This window comes from Triturus cristatus, chromosome 3_1 (genome assembly GCF_964204655.1).
Source record: "Triturus cristatus chromosome 3_1, aTriCri1.1, whole genome shotgun sequence".
NCBI lineage: Eukaryota > Metazoa > Chordata > Amphibia > Caudata > Salamandridae > Triturus > Triturus cristatus.
Genome location: NC_140583.1, coordinates 501495141 through 501519345, shown reverse-complemented (window position 1 = coordinate 501519345; position 24205 = coordinate 501495141). Strand labels below are relative to the sequence as shown.

At 40.6% G+C, this 24205-nt stretch overlaps 1 protein-coding gene across 6 annotated transcripts in view; it reads right to left on the bottom strand.

Moving 5' to 3' along the window:
- MAN2A2 (mannosidase alpha class 2A member 2) overlaps positions 1 to 24205 on the bottom strand; it is a 658091-nt gene that overhangs the window by 353590 nt on the left and 280296 nt on the right. For all 6 annotated transcript variants that reach the window (XM_085644368.1, XM_085644371.1, XM_085644369.1 and 3 more), the window contains one exon: positions 19873 to 19987. In XM_085644368.1, coding sequence (XP_085500494.1) covers positions 19873 to 19987 — 115 coding nt within the window. The remainder of the gene's footprint in view (positions 1 to 19872; positions 19988 to 24205) is intronic.

Sequence of the window (24205 nt, the reverse complement as noted above, 5' to 3'; positions counted from 1 at the left end):
GTTGTGCTCTTTCACACAGAGCAAGTCTCACAAAGTTGTTTCTCCTGGCTTCGGGGACAAATTTGGCATAATAAGCATAGGTGTTTTGCAACTGGAACTATTTATTATCTGTCTTTTGATATTAGCTTTTTGGAGAAGTTCTTGGCAGGATATTTGTAGAAGTTCTTTGGGTCAGGTCAGTGCTAGTTTTGAGACTGTTGTGATCCCACTTCAATACACTCTCACAGCATTACATTACATTCTTTCAGCCAATAGTGCACAGACAATGCCCTTCAAACCCCCTCCTACTCCACACAATCTATGCATTTTACGTAGACCAGAAAATGTTAGTTAGAAAGAACAGATGGCGACTCGTTGCATCAGTTCTTTCAAGGGTCTAACTCAAATAACGGAACAGAGCTCTGAGGCTGGGTCTGATAATCGGGCAGCACCAGAGCGAGATGATCAGGGAGCAGAATTTGGGAGTGATTTTGCAGTTGGGGTTCCTTCCAAATATGACTCATCTTCCATTGAATCAAAGGAATATGGTCATGATAGTCTGGATGTCCCTTCACAAGCACAAACTGTGCAGCAGGGAGCTAATGACAGGGTAGACCAATGCAGAGTGCAGACAGGTACTGCGACGAGCTCGTTTGGCAGACTCCTAATTTAGTTAAGCCAGTAAATCCCCTATTCAATGGAGATGCTGGATGTAAGGTCAATACAATTTTTTTGCCTATTGACTACTTCCATCTTTTTCTAGATGCAGACTTCCTTGAGTAAATTGTGCACCAAGCAAATTTGCATGCTGAACAGTTTCTGAGGGAACTTGGACTGCACTTAAGGACAGTATGGACAAGCGTTAGGCTGAGCGGGGAAGCATATTTATATAGACAAGGCAGGAACTTCTAGGTAGTAGAAATTTTGTGGCTTGCCACAAATTTTGGAAGTGTCAGTCAGAAATGTGAGTACCGTGATTTTAACCATTAAGGGAAAGTTTGACATTTGAATGGCATTGTGGATAAGTGAATAGGATCAATGCACGTTAGACCACCCTACACACCTCCATTTTAAAAACAATGTCAGAGGTTGTTCTTGTTCCTCCAGGGTCTATCCATGACCGAAGTCCAAATTTATTGCGGCTGGTTTTGGCAAAGTGTAATAGGATCAAAACAGTTAATACTGATAACAGTGCCAGATTACTAAACCCATATCAAGCCACCTACCTTTTGATGGTCCATTCACACGTCGTTCATGCACGCCACAGAAAGCCATTCACACACAACAATCACATCAACAAAACCGCCAGCATTCAAGGGCCCATCACATTCATACCCCAACCTGACTGAAATACCAGTCACACTACCTATCAATTAATCATCAGCCAACTTATTATACAAACACACCTCTAGCAAACCAATACACACATTCTGCCCGCCAACAGCCACACATTTTGCCAGCCAACAGCCACACATTCTGCCAGCCAACAGCCACACATTTTGCCAGCCAACAGCCACACATTCTGCCAGCCAACTGCCACATATTCGGCCAGCCAACGGGCGCACATTCGGCCAGCCAACAGGCGCACATTCGGCCAGCCAACAGGCGCACATTCGGCCAGCCAACAGGCGCACATTCAGCCAGCCAACAGCCACACATTCGGTCAGCCAACCGCCACACATTCCACTAGCCAACAGCCATGAAGTCCACCGGCCAACAGCTACACAGTCCACCAGCCAACAGCCACACAATCACCACTACATACCGCCAGCCATTGTTGGGTTAGTGCCTTGACCACAGTTTCCCTTCGCCCAGGAACATCTGCCTTCTACATACATGAGATACCCATGAAAACAACCCTAGGGTAAGGTTTGACTATCTGTTTATATCTATCTCCCCCAGAGTCCAAATACAGCGAGGGTGCCTGCTTTAGTAATCCCTCATTGAGGAAGCCTGGTTAAGCTCATAAAAGCATCTCTTTCATGTGCCTTCAGGGCACCAACTACACTAAATCCAACTCCTTCCAGTGTGTAGAAGTAAGTTGTAGATGACCGAGGATGCACCTGGGGCCCATTACTCGGACAGTGTGAACACATTTTCCTGTGAGAACTGGGATACATCTACTGAGACAGGCTGTACGGAGTTGCCCAAAGGACACTTCTAGAAAGTTTACAGGTGGTGGTCAGGGTACTCAAATCAAAACATGATGCATGTCCTGTCCACCTTTATGTACAGTGCATTGAAAGAAATGCACCAGTAATACAGCAAGCAGAATATCAACCATGTTCTGAAGGAGGATGAATGTGGCAAACAAGACACAAGTATGACATGTGACTTGCGGTGGGTACAGTGATATGTATGTTACTCCTACCTTGACCATCTACCTTCTAACCTATACGAGTTCCCGAAGAAAGCAAACCTAGGCTAAGCTTTGGCTTCTTGTTCATGTCTATCTCTCACCAGGAGACCTAATGATGCAATGATGCCATGTGCACCTTTACTAACTCCTCCCTGTGGCCGCATGCTTATACTCAGAAAGGCTGGTCTTTATGCGCTTTCAGCACACTGTCAGCATTAAACTCAATTTCTTCCTGTGTGTGGAAATTAGTGGAAGGTTCTGAGAGTGCAGGTGGGCCCAATCCTTGAACAGTGTCAGCGAATATACCTTTGAAAATGGGCCTAAACATTCTAGGGCAGACTCAACTAAAGTGCTTATAGGGCATTTCTGGAAAGGATAAGGGTCTTAAGATTTGATGGACAGGGTACTCAGTCAAAACATGGTCCATGTGCTGTCCACTGATATCTACATTGCACTGACTGAAATGCATTTGTAATATGGTGGACAGCACTTCCACCGTGTTTTGATGGAGGATGAAGATGGCAAGCAGTCAACAGCAAAACTAATGTGTGCCTCTTTACTGGAGTCAGTAAAGACACAATGGCTCAAATCTAATTTAAAAAGAAAAATCTTGACTTGAGAGTACTTTTTTCAAAATTAGATGGAAGGATTTCAAAACCTAAATATCTACTTAAGTAATGGCCCATGGTATCCATGAACAGTCATTTGTGGCAGATAGTAACTCACAACCTATGTGCACAACTTCAGTCAGTTTACCAGAACTTCACTTTTGTGTGGCCTAAAGTGAATCAAACTAGGAAAATTGAAAAAATGGCCAGGAGGAAAGAATATAGAAAAAATTAATTCTCAATAGAAGGCTAAATATTCCTCTATTGGTAGTGCGTAGTCCTATTATTCATAAACATACATTTCAACAGAAGAAACAATCACATACCAAAGATCCAAGGATTACATAATTTAATTAACGTAATCCAAAATTACTTCATCCAATTTTAGAATTTTTTTTTTCATACAAAATATATTTTTGCACATATATACAAAACTTATATACAAAATAGCACAAAAATGGCAGAGAAGTGCAGTAAATAGTAAAGACAGTAATATCCAATTCCTTACACCCAAATCGTTAGAAAAAGAGTGTTCACCTATAACCTATAGGTAATACACTTGGAGGAAGTCTTATTTGCACAATTGGCTCTATAAAGTTTACAGAACCCTAATCAAAAAATTGTGCATGAATTATTCATAGAACAAATCAAATAATTTTCTCATCAGACTCCTCTTAGCAAAATCTGTCGACGCGGGTGCGTTTCGGCCAAATGAAACATCTCTGCCTCCTCAGGACAAGGGTGAGGAAAGCGACCTAAACAAGAAATACCAGGGAAATAAAAAACATATAATAGACATTTACAACAGAAATTATCTCTATCTCTGTGCTTAACAATGAAGAGCCCAACGTGACACCAATGCGTAGAGTTCAAAAGCGAAAAAGGAATGAATCCAGAAAACCCAATAAAAGGGAAAGGTCCACCATCTCCAGAGTAACAAGTGTCACACTCAATGGTATAATAAATACCAAATCCAGAAAAGAAGTGTATATTGTTAAGAAGGAAGCATCTTACTCATCTATTTGAAGACCCAAACGAATCACCGAACTTAAATCCAAAAGTGTGTTCCAAGATAAAGCCCAAGTTTGCACTCACATACCAAAAATCCATATGCCTTCAACAATCCAGACGGAATAAATCCAAATACGACAGAGGGATGGTGCAGCTCTATTTCATAACTTGATGCGCACCTCCAAGCCCTCTCAGTAGCAATGTAGTGTCAACTCGTTTTGATGTTCTAAATCTAAAAATGCAATAACACAAAAGGAATACTCAAAAATCAAGAATAACATCCCTCAGAGATACCTATTGGTAAAAAGATCATTCTCTAAAGGTCTATAGAGCGAGTACGGACTAAAAATCGTCATACCGTTCCCTAAAGTAAAGGAACAAAGACCCAACTCTACTTCTTACCTTAAAACAAACAGGGACCTACACGATTTTGGTGACCTTCATTCTTCGTAGGGGCACAGGGCAATGAAACCTCCTCGCGGTCTCAGTAATGACTGCGACTCGGCGTCCCACGTGATCGGGACCCGAAAAACAACGAAAAAGTGAACGCGAACTAATCGCATTACTGTCGGAATAGTGACAACATAAATAAAGGACAAAATAATCTCACTAGTGGTAGAGTGGATAGAGAAATCTGTATATGTTTAAAGATTATATCAAGGCAGAGTCTCCAAAGGGTTGCCTATCCAAACGCAACCAGTAAAGGGCTAGGAATAATAAATAAAGAGAACATCTCAAATGTAACAAATACACCAAAAAAGGAAAAGGAAAACAGACAACTCACGTCACTGCTAGTGTTCCGACAACATAAATAACGGGCTGAAGATTATGGCTCTACAATTAATCGCCAAAATCAAAAATAATAATAATGATAGAAAGTATACACAATTTTGTCTGAAACGAAAAAAAAATAAGAGCATAAAAAGGCAAAACGACTCATACAGAATATATACAAAAACTCAGACGGGTTGTGTCATTGGACTGTACAGTATATAGATATATACTAATCATTACATTATACAAACGTTTTGTTGAACAGGAAGATACAAGGCATCAAAAAGAACTAATATACAGAAAGACTAAATCAATGCCCAAATTTCATCACGATCGTTAAGACCAATATTGGCAGTCTGGTATTTTTCGATCATGCGTGCCTCAAGTTTATTCAGAGAGGCCTGAAGTCAGTTCGTTAGGAGATTTAACAACCAAAAGCACAGACCACCTAATGTCATTCTCATTATGATTACACTCCACAAAGTGTTGAACAAGTGGGGCCCCCTGGATCTTGCAGCGTATTCTAGACTGATGCTGCATCACTCTCATTTTAACAGTTTGTGTAGTCTGCCCTATGTATACCTTGTCGCACGGGCACATGAGGGAATACACAACATTTTTTGTGTTACAGTTTGAAAAGTCATTTTGAATATGTTTTTTTCCATTTGACATCACAAATTTAGAGTTTATCGTGTATGGACATACTACACAGCCATTACATTTAAAATGACCCACCACTGGCGGCAAACTAGCATATTTCTTAGGCCTCCTTTAGGCGACTTAGTACGAGCTGCTGTCACCAAATGTTGACGCATATTTTTACCCTTGCAAAATGCAAACAAAGGTTTGGGAATGTTCAGATGTTCAATTAGTCTCCAATTACGTAAAATGATTTGTTTAATTTTATTGGCCTTGGGGTTATAGGTAAGTACACACGTCATAAGATTAGACTCCTGTTTTTCCTTAGGGGTTAGTAAACTTTCACGTGGTGTGAACCAAGCTCGTTTCAGGGCAGTTCTTACCAATTTTTTGGGATAGCCTCTATCGCATAGTTTTTTTTTGCAATCCCTCAGCATTCTCAAAGTAATGATTTTTATTCGTGCAATTGCGTCGAATTCTTAGAAACTGACCGTAGGGTAAATTTTCTTTCAAATTCCTCGGGTGGCCACTTGAAAAATGTAATAAGGTGTTCCGATCAGTTGGCTTGGTGTAAAGACTTACTTCAAGCTTCCCAATGTTGTTATATACCCGTACGTCTAAGAAATTGATACTGGAATCACTGTATGTAATAGAGAAATTGAGGTCTATTGAACGAGCATTTAACCATCTGTGAAATTCTAGCAATTGTATGTAATTCCCGGTCCATATCATGAAAATATCATCTATAAACCGGGTCCACCGAATGATATTTGGTCTAAATGGAGTCATGTCATTAAAAATATGCTGTGTCTCAAAAGCGTCCACAACTAGATTAGCAATTTCTGGAGCGAAGCAACACCCCATCGCCACGCCTTTAACTTGTACATATAAGTCATCTTTGAATGCAAAGAAATTGTTTTTTAGACAAATCTTGGCTAGGGCTGTAATAAACTCAGTGGGTAAAATATGTGGTCTAGGTCTCCCTTCTAAGACCAACTCAAGGACAAGCAGTGCTTCTTCCTGCGGAATGTTAGTGTAGAGACTTTCGACATCGAAAGTGACCAACAACTGTCGGTCACTATCGAATGTCGAATTCTCTATTTTAGAGATAAAGTCCATGGTATCTCTAATGTAAGCCTGTGTGGAGGGTACAAAAGGTTTCAAAAACACATCAATGTATTTTGCTAAAGGTTCTAATATAGACCCACATGCTGCAATAATTGGTCGTCCTGGTGGTTGATCAATGTTTTTGTGGACTTTAGGTAATACATAGATATTAGGGATTTTCTGTGTGGTGATGTTAAAATAGTCAAATTCTTTTCTACAAATATATCCGTCATTTAAAGCTTGTGTAGTTAAATGTAAAATTTGTGCTTTTAAACGTGCAGTTGGATTATCAATAATCGGGCGATAGTGTTCCAAATTATTAAGTTGGTTAACTATCACATTGTCATAATCATTACTGTCCCATAATACGATACCACCTCCCTTATCAGCCGGTTTAATGACTGTAAGGGGATTATGGGTACGTTCTTTCAATGCAATCCACTCTTCCTGAGTAAAATTGGGTTTAAAGTAACACCTTTTCTTGTTGAGTTAATCAACCTCTTTCAAAATTAGGTCCTCAAAAAGGAGGATCTCATTAGGCATGGAACTGCTCTCTGGGCAGAATGTGGATTTATTTCGTAATCCACTGATGTTATTTTCATAAATTTCATCCTGATCTGCAAAAAAGGATTTTAGTCTGATTTTCCGCAGAAATCTAAGAACCTCTGTTTTAATATTAACTGGATCTTGTAGGGTAAGTGGGACAAATGAAAGACCCTTATGTAATACTTGCCGTTCCATATTTGTCAAGGGGTGTTTAGAGAGGTTGTTGATAGGGATAAGTTCCTTACCACTATTTTCTACTTCACCAGGTTTCTGTCCTATCGGTTGTATGTTCTCCGTCGAGTTCTGAAGACCCCTTGTTCTGGTACTGCAAACCAGTCTGAAATGGGCACCGAGGGTAGTAATTTCTACTCTCCTGCCTCTTCCTTTGCCGAGCACAAACTCTGCATCAGCGATAATGGCGACTGTTTTGCTATGCTGCAGGAATGCAGTCTGCAGAGTGCTGATCCTGCAGCGTCTTCCACAACGGACAAAGTAGTAGCTACTGCTTCTACAGCAGCATGGATTTCAGTAACAGCCAACAGAAAGTCAAGGAAGGACATCAGTCTTTCTGTGGTAGTCTTTCGGTAGACAGCATGCACTTTGATGTTGCCAGCTGAATCAGGTAAGTAGCTAACTTCCTGTACCATGTGCAAGTTTTATGATGTGAATTGTATGGTTGATGAACCTGGTCATTTATAACCACTCCATCCATGTATTGATTTTAATCCACGTGGGCTTGTGGCCTTCTGCCAACTGTCCCCAAACTGTAACGGGAAAAGTGCTCTTATTGTGAAGGGTAGTGAGCTCATAGATGTCGAACCTGCCCAAGAATTTGACAACAGGCAGTTCATTCTAATGCATTGCTCTGGCCGTTTTGGAGCTACCTGAAAACAAGCTCCTGTTGGACTCTTGAAGTGTTTTCTAATCGCAAGCCACAGTGCCAGCTTTGGACATTTAACTGAACAGCTGGACTCCTGTCTAGAAGTTATCTTCATAAAGGTTTGTCCAAGCTCCATATGATCACTAACTTCTAACGTGGAGGGCAAACCTGTAGGATTTATTGTGATGTCCTTCACTTTATATACTCTCTGAATGTACGCATAACCAGTAGAGCAGTTGCACAACATCTACATCTTGATGCTGTAACAAGCTCTTTTATTTGGTATGTACTTTCTGAACAGCAGTCGCCCCTTGTACAAGATCAAGGACGTGTTGTTTGTTATATTCTTTCCAGTAATATTAATCTCTGGAAACTTGGCAGACAAATGTTCTACTAAAGGTCAAATTTTGAACAATAATTTTGAACAATGGTCTGATTGGTCCTGGGGCAATGTAGCAAAATTGTCATTGAAATAGAGCATATGCTGCAAAATCAAAAATCTGTCTCTGCTTGTTACCAATGCTAAATGGGTGTTGCCCGAAATATATAAGTAGACCAGTAGGAATGTGCTGTTTGTTTATGAACTATTCCCATGTTCAGCGTTAGGCCCAGAAATAAACAAAAGCAATGGGAGTCTACATGTGCCCTTGAGTGAGGCAGTATTTGGGCCCACACTCGGTAGCCACCCAGGGAAACCTACCAAACCCAGACATTTCTAAAAACTAGACACCCAGGGGAGTCGTGGTGGTGTACTTTGCGTGGATCCCATAATGTTTTCTTACCCACAATGCCTTGCAATATTCCAATCTACACTAAAATTGCGCATTTTCCTTGCAGCTATGTGATGCAAGTCTCTGAAAATCTGCAGGAATCCAAAAAATTCCCCACTTGTCCCGACAAAAACACTTCCCCACTTGTGTGACTAGTCCTAGTGCCCATGACAGAAAAGTCCAAATCAGTTCCGTCCTTGCAAATGACTCCAAATGTCCCTGGTATGATCAGTCAGAAATGTCTCGGTTTTGAAAGGTTTCCTGGAGTGTGGCTTGAAGTAGGGCCAAAAATCCACAGTTAAGCACACTTGAGAAAGGGGTTGGGTTTGAGAGGAAATAATTGATCTGTCCATGTTGTGTTTTGGTCACTTTCCTGTAGCAGGGCCTTGGCCCACTCGCACAAGTGGTGGTGTGTTTTTATAGGGGGAAGTGTTGGAATGCTGGTTAGAAGGAAATGTATTTATCATCACTGATTCTGAAACTTTCATTAACAGAAATGTGATGAAAATTGTGTTTGTTGTCAAAGTTTGAGATTTGCAAGGGCTTCCACATAAAAAAAAACCTCCGGGATAGACAAAAGTCATGCTTCCCTGGACTAGCCCAGGGGTATAGTTTTCAGAAATGTCCAGGTTTTCCTGGGTGGGAGCCAAGACCAGGCCCAAAATCCACAGCTACGAACTTTGAAAAAGAGGGTCAGTATTGAGCGCTACACCCACCTACATAATAAGGGTTACAGTTTTTATTGGGAAACGAGTGGGTACAAAGAATAGTACATTTGTTATTACCAACTGGATTTCTCTATATTTATGGCTTTCAAATGTAAACCAAGAAAGAAGACATTTTGTAAAATGCTTTCTGAATCACAATTGAGAGGGGTACAAATCACTGTTCCTAAACTCAGTATCTTGTACACATTTCAGAAATACAAAGGTTTCCTTTATGCCCATTTTTCATTATTTATATTTTACCATATGAAGTTGAAGTGCAGTTTACTCAGTACACAATGAAAATCATTGTAAGGTGAAGTTCAGTTGGTTCTATTTATAGCATGTTTTGGAGAATCGCGAAACTGTACATACCCCAGCGACCAGAAAGGTCTATCAGACCTTTCCGAGGTCGTCATGCCCCCCCTGACCGACATTTATGAAATCCTATCTTTGTTCTTTTGGAAGCACTCCAGAAAAAACTGTAGAGTGTCCAACAGCGCTCTATCATGCTTAATAGGGCTGTTGTAGGCTGATTTAAAAGCGGATGCTGCGGTGCAGAGATTTTCCTTCCTACTGTAACCATACACTTGTTCTCTCTATCAGGAGAAAAGGAGGTCTCTGAAGCAAATGCATGAATCTTCCTAACAGTTGAGACTATTACAGAGTCAGCCTTATGCTTTTGACAACGGTATAATAGATATTGTTCTGGTCGCTTGTATGTTTTAAGCTGCTTCAGAGTTGTGATTTTCTTAGTAGCTGAAAAATTATTTTTTCTTTTTACAGTTCTGGAAAACAAAGTACTAATGTCAAAAAAGCCTAGGAGGAGTGCATAGTGGTAGTGTCACAATGAAGACTGATACTGAGGTGTACTGGACTTCAACCAGTATTCCTAACTTAGCTGTTTCTATTGCCAGAACATTCTAAAAGATTCTTATATTATCTATAGGTGATGACATTAAAGGAGAACAAGAGAACGAAGTTGGGGTACACACATAATATGCTGAATCCGCATTCGAATGATCATGCTTGATGAGAGAGGGGCATCTTTTCCTCTTCTGCTTCTTTGGATGCTTCGTAGGCAGTTCAACATCTGGAATGGGCACTGGATAATAGTTGTGACTCCAACAAGGATAAACTGGTACAGCTGGGTGAACAGGCATCTTCCTGATAGTTGACATGGAAGTGTATATTTGAATCATGAGTAGATGTGGAGGAAGGAGAAGAGGTCGCAGAAGAAATTCAACTTTATCTTTAGGTGGAATTCCCATCAACTGAGAGTCTAGTGGCAATGAAGAAGCCACTTGAGAACAAAAGAAGCTCAGTCGTCCAGATGTAGAATAAGAATCATTGTCTGTGTCAAATGTTGATGTTGAATGTCTTGATGCACAGAAATGAGATGAGTGGCTCCACGTTGAAAGTCTCGATGTGAAGTGCTTCAAGACCGAAAGCGTAGTTTCATCCATTGGCACTGGGAATCCATGTGCTTGGACATTTGGGTTCCATTTACGGCAGAGGTAGTCCTCAACGGCTGGCACAACAGGAGTGATGGAAATTACCAGAGTGGCTGTGATAGTGATGCTTCTTCTCCTTAGAACTCCTTCTTTGAAAGTCCATTGGCAGAGAGGACAAGGTTGCAGTGGAACAGGGCTCTTCTATGGCAATGTAATGAATGTTGTTTCCCCTCTGATATCTTCTCATTTTCACCTCAGGCAAATCCCTTCTCTGTCTTTCAGTGCACTTTTTGTGACAAACTTGCAGTCCTCGATAGAATGCAAAGGTTGTAAGCAGATCACATATAAATTATGTTGGGTGAAGGCTGCCTTTTTCCTTACGCACGAGGAGTACTTCAGAAACAACGAAAACATAACAACAATATTCTATGTCATGACTGTAGGTGAGGATTATGCATTACTTTTTTTGTTGAGAATCAAACATACAACAGTGAAGCATATGGAAAACATCACTTTAGCCCAAAATACAACATCATATTGAACCAGAATGCCCAGATCCTCTACCTAAGCCCTTCAAGAGAATGACATCTCTTCATTCTTTGCTGGTCAGCGGCCAGTTAAGTTTATTATTAGGTTCAGGTGAAAAAAGTCTTCAGGCACAAAACATTCTGGGTCGTTAAGCACACCGTGGTGGTCTGGTGGCTCAGTGGACTAATGCATCCATTTCAGGAATTTGTGTTTGATCTCTTGGTCACAAGTTCATATCACAGTGGGTCCACTTGATCTTTCAACCTTCCAAGGTTGATAAAGTAAGTGCCAATTAGTAGCGGAACAATAAACATCTGTTATTCAATGTCAAGGTGCCCTAAAGGGTGAAAATGCACTTTACAAATACAAATGCTATTTTAGTATATGGCATGGTATTTGGTTCCTGTGGAAACAGAGATTGTCAACATCTTTATTTTATTCCAGACATGGCTTAATCAGGAATGGTATACATAACAGTTCATATGTTCAAATCAACTATCTAGGAGAGCCACACGCTAGTTAATAAATTACTAGTGATCTAGGCAACTAGTCTGGAGGATTCAGCTCTCGGTTCCTCCAGAACATAGGCATTCGGATACTGAGACATTAATGTAGTCCTGAAATTCCTTTTGGGTTGGCTATCGAATAAATACGTGTCTAGAAAATAACTTTTGGCAAAACTGGTCTTTCTTTGGTGTCTTGCTGCAGGGTATTGGATTTGAAGGTCCTAGACATCTCAGAAAGGATATTCACCCTGGATAGCGTTTCTTTCACAATCCACAGAAGGACAAAGGCCAACTCTAGAATGATCTCTTCAAGCGTTCCCTATTTTCCAAAATTATTCGTAGTCAAATCTATTCTGGCTTACGAGGGCATGACTAAGGAACTATGCAATACAGGAATTGGCAAGTTGATAATTTCCATTAAGAAACTGTTCAAGGCGGACTGAATGATAGGCCCATTCGATCATGAAGGAGGTGGGGATCGACATCTAAGTCTTTGGAGAGGGGCTATGGCCGCCTAAGCATTTTAACTTGGTAACCACATTGAAGATAAATTAAGAACAACAAACTGGTCATTAGAGACTAAATTCATGTCAGTCCAAGGGATTGTCACCCTAGCAGTAAGTCAGCTTGATTGTCACCCTAACAGTAAGTCAGCTTAAAACATACATTATACTCGGCTCTGGTCCTGACAGAGGGAAAATGCTACTTACCCAGTATGCATCTGTTCTTGGCATGTAGAGCTGTAGAATCATATGCTTTGCATCGATCGCCATCTAGTGTTGGGTCCGGATGTTTGCACTTTGTTTTTCTTCAAAGAAGTCTTTCCAGTCACGAGGTAGGTGACTCCTCCTTTTAGGTGATAGTGCGCATGGGCATCAACTCCATTGTTAGATTGTTTTCCCACAGAGGGTGATAATGGATTTAGTAAGAGTAGTAAAAAGGAGATGTCCAGGAATGCATGTATCTAAGTAAGATGTTACAGCAACAGGTAAAGGCACCCGGGGAGGCGGGCGGGCGCATATGATTCTACAGCTCTACATGCCACGAACAGTTACATACTGGGTAAGTAGCATTTTCCGTTTGAGGCATTTGAGCTGTAGATCATATGCTTTGAACAGACTACATAGCAGTTATCTCCCAAAGTGGTGGCTTACCTGTAGCTGTTGCAGTGGTCTAAAATAGTGTACGTAAAACTGCTTGGTCTACTCTAGCGTGCTGTGCTGCCAACACATCAACAGAATAGTGTTTCGTGAATGTGTGAGGTGTAGAAAAGGTTGCAGCTTTACATAGATCATCTATGGTTATATATCCTAAGAATGCCATAGAAGCCCCCAGTTTGCGTGTGGAGTATGCTCTAGGGGGAACTGTTAATGTCCGTTTAGCCTTTGCATAGCATATTTGAATGCATTTGACTATCCACCTTACAATACCTGATTTTGACATAGGGTTGCCTTTGCTTGGGGGAGCAAAAGCAACAAAAAGCTGATTTGTGTTACAGAAAGGTTTTGTCCTTTCAATGTAATAGAGCAATGCTCTTTTTACATCTAATGTGTGTAGTGCACGTTCTGCCACTGAATCTGGTTGAGGGAAGAACACGGGTAACTCAACAGATTGACTGATGTGAAAAGCAGAAATGACTTTAGGAAGGAATTTAGGATTAGTCCTAAGAACCACTTTATTTTGGTGCATTTGTGAAAAAGGTTCTTCGATAGTCAATGCCTGAAGTTCACTTACTCTTCAGAGTGACGTGATGGCAACTAAGAAAGCAACTTTCCATGTGAGAAATTGCAGTTCACATCTGTGTAATGGTTCAAAGGGTGGCCCCATTAGTTTGGTGGGAACAATGTTGAGATCCCACACTGGAGCAGGTGGACGTCTCGGGAGAATAACTCTTTTGAGTCCCTCCATAAACGCTTTAATTACAGGTACTCTAAAAAGAGATAGCTGCTGTCAATTTTGAAGGTATGCAGATATAGTAGCTAGATGTAAACGTATGGACATGTATGCTAAATTGGCACGTTGTAAATGTAACAAATAGCATATAATGTTTTGGACAGAAGCATCAAGCAGGTAGATGTTGTTATTACAGTAAATCACAAACCGCTACCACTTTGCCTCATAGCAGGCTCTTGTAGTAGGACGTCTAGCTTCTTTGATAATATTCATGCAGTCTGGCGGTAGATTAAGATAGCCTAACTCTAGGACTTCAGGCGCCAGATCGCCAGATTGAGTTGACAGGGGTCTGGGTGTCTTATGTCTCCATGGCTCTGTGTGAGTAGACTGGGTGTAAGATGTAGTTTTTGACGAGGAACTACTGAGTGTTCCAATAGGGTTGTGAACCATGGTTGATGTGCCCATGTGGGAGCAACTAGGATTAGTGTCATGGACGCATGTTTGAGTGTCCGAACTACTCATGGAATGAATGGGAGAGGCGGAAAAGCGTAAGCAAATATCCCTGACCAGATCATCCATATTGCACTGCCTTTGGACAATGGGTGTGGATACCTGGACGCGAAGTATGGGCATTTTTTGTTTAGGTGAGTGGCAAACAGGTCTATGTCTGGGAAGCCCCACATTTGAAAGAATGGGATGAGAACTTGGGGTGTAGTTCCCATTCGTGGATTTGGTGTGTCTGACGACTTAGCAGCTCTGCCATCTTGTTTCATTACTACAGGGAGGTGTTCTGCTAGGAGATACATTTTGTGGTGAATGGCCCATCTCCAGATGTCCTGGGCTAGGTGGGACAGTTGGAGGGAGTGTGTTCCCCCCTGTTTTTGAACGTAGTATACGGCGGTCATGTTGTCTGTACAAATTAGCACAGTCTTGCGTACTAGCTGAGCTTGAAAAGCTTTCAAAGTCAGAAAAATTGCTAACAGTTCTAGATGATTTATATGAAGCTGTTTTTGTTGCAAGCTCCACAACCCTTGAATTGTGTGGGTTTGGCGATGCGCTTCCCAACCTGTCAGTGATGCCTCTGCTGTTAATACTATCTGTGGAACCGGGTCGCTGAAGGCCCGCCCGTTAAAAAGGTTTTGTGTGTTCCACCACTGCAGAGAGCGATGGGTGTGGCCGTCTACCAACACTAGATCTGATAATTGACCTTGAGCCTGGTTCCACTGACGTGCTAAGCATTCCTGTAGATGGCACATCTGAAGTCTTGCATAGGAACTATGAAAATGCAAGACACCATCATTCCCAGAAACTACATGAACAGTCGAGCTGGTAAGGAGTGTTGAGGCTGGAACTGAGACATCAGGTTTTGAATGTTCCGGATTCTGGCGGGGGTAGGTATATTCTAGGGCTTTCATTGTGTCTATAGTAGCTCCTAGATAGTCTTGAGACATTGATGGTTGGAGATGGGATTTGGTCTGATTTACTGTAAATCCTAGTTGGTGAAGCAGTTGCACAGTTTTTTGTGTGTGGCGTAGACAGCTGTTGTGCGAGCTGGCCTTTATGAGCCAGTCATCTAAGTATGGGAAGACGTGAAAATTTTGTCTTTTCAGATGGGCTGCAACTACTGCCAAGCATTTTGTGAAAACCCTGGGAGCGGTTGTTACTCCGAAAGGAAGGACTTTGAATTGATAATGTTGGCCTGCTACCACAAACCTGAGGTATTTGTGGTGCACAGTGTGTACTGGAATATGAAAGTAAGCGTCTTTTAAATCTAGAGTGGATAGAAAGTCTCCTCTCTGAAGGAGAGGAAGCACTTGCTGGAGTGTTACCATATGAAAATGGTCCGACTTTATGCATAGATTTAGTTCTCTGAGGTCCAATATAGGCCTCAGAGATCCTTCCTTTTGTGGAATTAGGAAGTATTGGGAGTACACTCCTGTTCCTTGGTATTGTAAAGGGACTGGTTTCTATTGCACCCTTTTGCAACAAAGAAAGAACCTCTTGCTTTAATCGGTTGAGATGTTCTTGTGACAAGAGGTGTGACCTTGGAGGAATATCCGGGGTAGTGCTTGTATGTTCCAGGCAATAACCAGATTGGATAATTTGTAGAACCCATTTTTCTGATGTAATCGTATTCCAAATGGGTAGAAATTGTGAGAGGTGTCCCCCGACATCAGTGGAATGATCAGGAGAATGGGAAAGAAGTCACTGCTTGTTGTTTGCAGGGAAGGTGTGTGTTGAATTACCTCTGCCTCTTCCCTTGCCATGGTTTCTTCTATACCCTCCTCTAAAATAACCTCTTGAAGAGGGTGATTGATTGTTGCCCTTTTAAGAGAAGGAGGGAGTCTCTGTAGATACATTTTTGGAGCCACCCCTATAGAAGGAGCGAGGAAATGAACCCCTATTAGAAGGTGATTGTTGGGCCCCCATGGACTTAGCAACTTCGGTATATTTTTTTCATTTTTTCCAGTGATGCACATCGACAGCTGGGCCAAAGAGATGTTCTTTATCAAAAGGTTGATTAAGAATAAAGGCTTGTACTTCAGGCTTGAACCCTGAAATCCTTAGCTAAACATGTCTAGGGAGTAGTTCACTAGTGTTTATTGCCCGAGCTGCTGTATCTGCCTGATCTAACGCACACCTGATAAAGGTATTAGATATTAATTTACCTTCTTGAATAAGGTCACTGGCTTTAGCCTTATGTTCATCAGGTAGAGATCCAATGAGCATTTCGAGTTTGACATAATGAGCCCTTTGATACCTTGCCAACAATGCTTGGGCATTGGCAATGCACCAATTATTAGCTGCTTGTGAGGCTATCCTTTTTCCGGAAGCATCTAATAATTTAGACTCCTTATCAGGAGGAGGGGTGTCCCCTGTTTGAGATTTAGCTCTCTAACGGGCACTGGAAACAACTAAAGAGTCTAAGGGTAACTGGCCTTTGATATACACAGGTCATTAGGTGCAGCTTAGTATTTTTTTCTCTACCCTGTGAGGGATGATCCCAGCTCTTACAGGGTCTTGGCAATGTTTGTGTAGCCCTTTCAGATGAACTCAGTGTCTCTAACAAAAAATCCTTGTGTTAACTTTCCTTATGAAGCTCTACTCCATGAGCTCAATGTACCCAATGTCATCTGGGGGCGAAGGTCTCGATGGATATAGGTCAGGGTCATTATCTAGTTGAGGGGCATTATAATGATCCCATGGATCAATATTAAAAAAAGAAAAATCAATTGGAGCAACAAAAAAAGTAAACTTGAAGAAAAAGACTAAAAAATGCAAAATCCTGGAAATACTGAGAGATCCTCTCAGTATAAGCTGTAAAAAAAGAAGTGAGCCTGTGATGCATCTGTGAGAACAAGGCATGCCAGGAGGCTGCTGGCTGCGTAAAGTAACAGCACCATTTTTCAACTTTCCGTACTTTCAACTTATTAGGCTATATTTCCTTTCATGTATTTTTTTGGAGCTATAAGTTTGGGATTACCATTTTTAAGGCACATCTGAGATTTCATTTGGCAATGTTGTCATAATACAGAATCTGTTATTTGTAAACCTTTGATAAAATGTAATATATGTAAGCAGAATTTTACCTGGTTATCACAGCGCAGTATTATGTTTTCAACAAACATGGTATGAAATGGAGTTACTGGTGGACACAGACTTAATAAGATACAATCCACAAAACTGAGTCATTGGAAGATATTACTGCTCTCAATGGAGGATTCTGTAAATGTTTATGTACTTTTGGCAACCAGTAAATGTTTGGTATTGGGGAATGTACATTTCCCTGTTCTTTTTCCAATCGTTTCTTCATTTTTTGCAAACTCTACAAGTTCTTGAATTAGTTTTGTTCACATTATGTAGTGGCTCCCTCTAACTTTCTAGTTCAACATTTTGATTCTGTTGGAAGTATTCTTCTGTTCACTGTGTATACTATTCTTGATTTATGAATTTTCTTTATTTTAGTGATCAATCTAGGATAAACTCAATTGCTGAATCTGATCTCATGGTGGTCTATTTGTATTGCTCCTGTGTGTGATTTAATTGACTTCTTTCCTAAGTCTTTGAGTACCAGGAATTAAAAAAACTCCTATGTATGGGTTTTCAATTGGATACTTCATGCAACTTTTAATTTGAATGGAAGCTTCAACTCTCTACACTAATCAGTTTGGCTTCATGGGTTAAAAACAAAAATATTCCATGATTTCTTACAAACATATTTTAGTCTCAAAGAGATTGCTATTAGTTTGGGGAATAAAAGATAATTCTTTTTGTAGCACTTTCAAGTGGATGTTGGTACTAGCGTTCTACAAAGATTAACTGTTTGATGGGCACCCTCAAACTTAATTGACTGTCTAGTGAGGCAAATGCTCTCTAGTCCCTGGGTAAGGTGGTGGAAAAAAAAACATTATTTGGGAGGAGAGTCAAGTTTAGGGAAGCCATAGCACACCCTGATGCTGCAATCCAGTTAATCTCACAATGTAATTGGATCAAATCTCTCTGAATTATTTCAGGCAATCAAACTGCAGGGTGTTTGTGAACACTGAGAACTTGCAGCCAATTAAAATGTATTTTTTGCTTTTAAAATGGTTACCAACGTTAATGAACTTCTGACAGATGTATACATAATGGAGCATGAGCAACGGCTACTTACATTTGTAATATATCAACAAATATGCACCAAACATATATATGTTACAAATGGCATTTTGCAAAATAAGTCTGTGAAATTCAGTGCACTTAGCGGTTTTTCATTTTTTTGTGCAGCAATTTTTTACTGGGACTTTTGTGAAATCTAGATAACACCTTGTTAGCGAGACATCTGAGAATTCTGCTCTCACTTAAGAAATGATCAGTAGAACTGGCAGACTCCAAATTTGAATTGTACACATTTTTTTCCAAGGAAAGGTGCAAACATGTTTTTTCCTATGGAGTGTTGTCATTTAATTACAAACAGGAGAATTACTTCCCTGTAACATAGGTATCTATGTAGAAATAATAATATATGTATAGCACTGTGAGACTGAATGCTGTGTAACAAACCTACAATCACTTGGAGAGTTGATGAGTTTATTACTATAGACTTTTCCAGAGTGGAAAAACAGCATGTTTCTCAAAACTGTTAAACACACTTTTGTTTCTAATCTACAAGAAAACAGTAAGTTCAGAAGGAAGTTTTGTTTAAGTAAGAAAGTTAGAAAGAGGGATAGACAACAATTTCCTTTACAGACCTACAGAATATATCCTCACTTGTGACCTCCCTACACTATCGTCTAACTGAGCCCTGACGTTCAACGTGATTCTTAAAGCACTTTGATCACTAAATATTCAACTTAGGGACACAAAAAGTTAATTTTGGAGGGTAAGCGCTCAGTCTTGATTCCGAGAATTAAAAATGGCAGAATTTTACCCCCACAACCTCAAATTTGGGGGCATCCACATACTCCTTCATTAGTCACAAATTTACTCCTGATAAGGACAGTAGTAAGAACAATATGGGACTAGAGATAAAGAAGTTCAAATTTGAAGGAAATTTGGATGGAATGGATCCCACCCTGAACCAAAATGTTGGTTCCTGGCGAAATAAGTTAATGTGCAAATGCACATTTGTCTCCGATTTCCATGTGAAGAATTTCCCACCTGGTGCACCTTAGGCAGGTGTAAATTTTACACATGTGCATCTCCAGAAACATAGGAATGTTGCAGATTTCCACTGTAGTTCAGGGAATCTTAGTGAATATGTGCAAAGTCTGAAATTAGCTCAAAACTTAGGAGTAATCCTATGGAAGCAAATTTCTGGCTTTGTCTCTTATGGCTTTGGGAATCATACCCAATCAGAACACAGAATGAAAGACAAATACTCAATCTCAAAGCGAATGGTCCATAGGCCTACAATGGTTTGGAAGAACAGCTTGCCAAGCTAGACAACATCACAACACCTGAAGAAAACGTTAGCCATCTCAAAGTATAAAACCCACCAACAGATATTAAATCGGCCTTCAAAAAGAGCAAATTTGACCTAGTCTGCTTCAATCTACAAAAAATGAACACTTTTTATATTTACTGAAAAGGAACAGGAAGCAAGAAAAAGGAAAAGTAGCAAGTTTTATTTACCGTGGTAAGAAATGGAACAGACAAATCGTAGTGGTACGTCTCCTTATCGCTGAGAACGAGGTAGTGTGCTGCATTAATAATAACTCGCTTTAGATTCATCAGAGAATGGAGTAACCTGTGGATTGAAAGAAAACATTGTAGTTGTCACAGAATGAAGGAAATGGAGAATTGTTAAGAGACAGAAGGAATAAGTCACAAGGAGAGGAAGGTGGGAGTAGGGGCAAAGACAAACAGCTAAAAAACTACATTTATAGGGACTCAATTGCCTCTTGTCCATGGTTTCTGTCCTATTTTCAATCTGCTGGTACGGTGCAATGTAGTTGCTGGAGTAGAAACTTTGTACTAACATAACAGCTTTAAGACAAACCATGCACTGCCAGTGAGCTACATTCTGATGAACCTCATACTCTGCTATTTCTCTAGCTCCAAGGTAGCCAGGGTAGTATATAGGACAGGACAGAGTTCCACAGAGTAGGAGTAATAGACCTAAAAACAACTTTATTCCACTCCTGGTACTTTCTCCCGTTTTCTTGTGGGCTTACTCCACAGTGGAAGATGCAAAATGCGCAGGACACAGACATACAAGTGAGACGGGGGAGGAGCGGGTGGGGGGGGGGGAGGAGTTTTGGGGATTGTTTAAATGTACAAATATGATAAAGATATTATCAACATTAGGGGTTGGTACCCCGACAGGACTCTGTTTTGGGGACACTTATCCCAGGGAACAAAACAATGTATCTATGTAGCAACTGGATTGTATTATGTATAAGCCACTGTGAGATATGTAAGGAATAAGGTTGCTGCAAATGCGTACCATGATGATATCTGTACTACGAGACCTTGAAAACCAATAAAATATGTTAAGAAAAATAACCTCCCAGCTGGTGGGTATGTGGAATGGCTCAAACAAAGAAAGTCTTGCAAGACAAACAGGCAGAGTGGCCCTCCTGCCGTACTTGACTATCAAGATAGTAGTGCTTCATGAATGTTTGCATTGATGCTCAAGAAGTGGCCTGACAGATGTCCAAGACAGATAATCTTTGTGCCAATGCCATGGTGGCAGCCTGGGCACTGGTGGAGTGAGTCCTTAAGCCCTCTGGAGGCTGCTTCTAAGCCAGTGCATAGCAGGTCTACTGGCAGACGACTATTCATCTACAGATCATTCTTTTCTACACTGCTTTGCCCTTCTTTGCCCCTGCAAACTCCATAGATAGCGGATCGTTCAACCGGTTGTTTTTGGCATGATCAACACAGAAACCTAAGGCTCTCTTGTGATCCAAGATATATATTCTTTCTCCTTGGATGGATGAGGAGGAGCAAAGACTGTCAGAAGGGTGATAAACTATCTGATGTCAAGACCTTTGGTAGGAAGGCCACCTTGATTCTGAACATCAGTTTGTCTGGGAACACGGTGATATATAGATGCGGAAAAGACATGGCTTGAAACTCACTCGCTTGACAAGCTGACATTATAGCTATAAAAACAAGCATTTGCAATGCAATAGGTCTTGCATTTGCAAGAGTTTTAGCTATTGGCATTGTAAATGACAATGCCTTTTATTTATCTGTTTTGATAATTAACCCATAAATAAATGGCATCGTCATATACAATGCCAATATCTCAAACTCTTGTAAATGTGAGACCGATTTCATTTCAAAGAAGCAGCCGCCATTGACCCTGGAAAGTGAAAGCGAGCATGGCGTGCTGAATGTTGCAGGAAAGCATGTTGTGCCTGCAGTAGGAGAAACTCATTAAAGAAAATTGTGCTTACAGACTAAATAAGACCTACCATGTAACAACAGAAGTAAAAGGTCCAGTCCTCATGGGAGGTTACAAATGAAGACAAGGCAGTACCAAGGAGGGACAAACAAGCCTACTAACGAATCAGAAGCCGGCATTTACAAAGGACAATGACATAAGCCAATGAAAAATATTGGTGGAGCATCAAGTCTATACTCGAATACAGCATGCCTTGCAGAGCATGCGCTGCATAGGCTCGAGCTAAATAAGATTAATTACTATGCATACACTATTAACGCTAAAGACTCCCAAAAATATATGGTCAATGGTATATAAAGTATCCCATCAATAACAATCTTAAATATCTGGATCCCATCCTCTCCCATCAAGCATGACTCTCCTACCGAGAGGGGGCAAAATCACTCTAAACCTTTCTAGATGGCAGGGCGGGAAACAGCAGTCCAAAACCAGTCCGTCATTTATAAAAACACTAAACCAGAAAATCTTACAGAAATTAAACAAAAATTAAAGGTTCGGGGTATTTCATTTACCTTAATGTTTACTTAACCTCAAAGGTTGTGAGCTGCATAGCAATGGTGCAGCTGAAAGTAACCATCTAAGCTTCATCCCCTTTTCTGAAAAAGGTCAGTCTTCAGTTAAGGTCAAGTTCGAATACACACCACATGCAGACTAAATGTGGGAAAAGATCTGTAGAGCATAACACCACAACCTGATAATGGACCTCTTCTGTACAACTATAGTGCTACACTGTACTTTGTACAGCAATCTTTTCAGTTCTGCAGAGATTACAGATAAACTAGTGAAACAGAGATATACCTGGGATCGCTTTTGGGATCAAGGCTAAAAGCCAAGCAAAACCTCTAATCTATTGATTTGAAAGGTGTCAATTTCTCCACTAACCCACATCACCCAAACATTAACTTACAATCACTTATGGTAAACGAGAAGGTCACAAATAAAAGTGAGCGTACCTAGTTTTTGTGTCTACTGTGTCTCGAGATGCTATGTTGAAATCCCTCTTTGAATAGTGCAGAGTGGATATGCGATGCGTAAATCATAGGCAGGACCACTGGAATAATGGGACTCTATGGCCATGCTTTTTTCCTCATAATTAGGTTTCTGCCACATAATCCATCTGCTGCATAATTAGTCAGTTTCAACAAAGAAGACGTGGTTGTAGCTCAAGCAGATCAAAAGTCACTTAAAAAGAAAAGAAAAAAACACATGTGGTGATGCACCATGGCCAAGACTTTGCCAGGGGTACCTGGTTCCTTTTCAGTTGATTGCGGAGGGTGTTTAACTGGTATTTATACGATGAAATTATGGCAGAATTAGAATGAAGGTATCTTAAATTGATAAAATAGTGAATTAATACTGTCAGGCGAGCGTCTCAAAATAAGTTTTTTCTTGCAGTGTAATTCAGTCAATCCGGCAACATAACTTGGGTTTTCATTGCCACATAATTTCAGAGGTCCTCAGTGTACAGTTATATGTAATTTCTTGCGTACCATGCATGCTCTTTAAGTGGAGGGCAGGTGCGTGAGCGAAGAAGAGGTTTAGAATGTTTCCTGCTGCTGCCGTACTTCGGATGCCTTAATGCACACTATCCCAGAAGAGCTGGCTGTTGACACACAGCATGTCAACACCTTGCTACCTGTAATAGCAGGCAAGCTGACTGTGTTATCAGCAAAAGAGCTTTACGAAATGTGGGGTGGCGTTGTCCTGGATGCCAAGCCTTTATTGCCTGTGCCAAAGTCACAGTTAAAAGAAGGGACAGGAAATGGTGGAGAACAAAGAGGCAAGTGTAAGATTTATTCAGACATAAAGGACAAGCGCAGCTCAGCGAATTAACAGTCACATAGAATTATCAAAATACAACATTCCAAGTTAGTGGCGCGAGGACCGCACCGAAGAACATAAAAACCGATAACATGACTGCCATCCAATAGACACAATATAACAAGATGACAAAACCGATAATAAGGCAAGCCCCCCACATTCCCTTTAATCACAGAGAGACAATTTGGAATGCAAATGGCTACATAGCTAAACCATTCGCATCAAAAACAATAAACCAGTTTTCCTCTAAATTAAAAGCACTGTAAACTGAGTGGTACGCCGATTTATGTTGACTGACCAAGGCTACTGGAAATATGAGAGTTGAAGACTGCTTTCCAAATAATTATGGTTTTGCCACATAATCCATCATCTTCTAGGTTTTGTTCCAACTCAAACGAATTAATATGGTCTTTAAATGCTGCTTCCGGTGTTGCTGCGCAGTGTTACATTTCAGTTGCTCGTTGCTGTATTTAGAGATTAAATTAACCCTGTTGACCTAATGCTAATGAAGTGAAACATTTGCCCTGGAAGTGTTAATATTGGGAAAAATCTAAAAATAGTCAAGTAATACAACCACAAAATGAGCAGAATACATTTCGCTCTTCTTGCTGCATAATTCTGCCTTCCCCTACAATAGAATTCCAGTGATTCTGTGCATTATCTACAACCAACTGCACCAGTTACAACTAGCTCTACAAAGTAACTCTGGGCTCCACAGAGTTGCATGTAGTC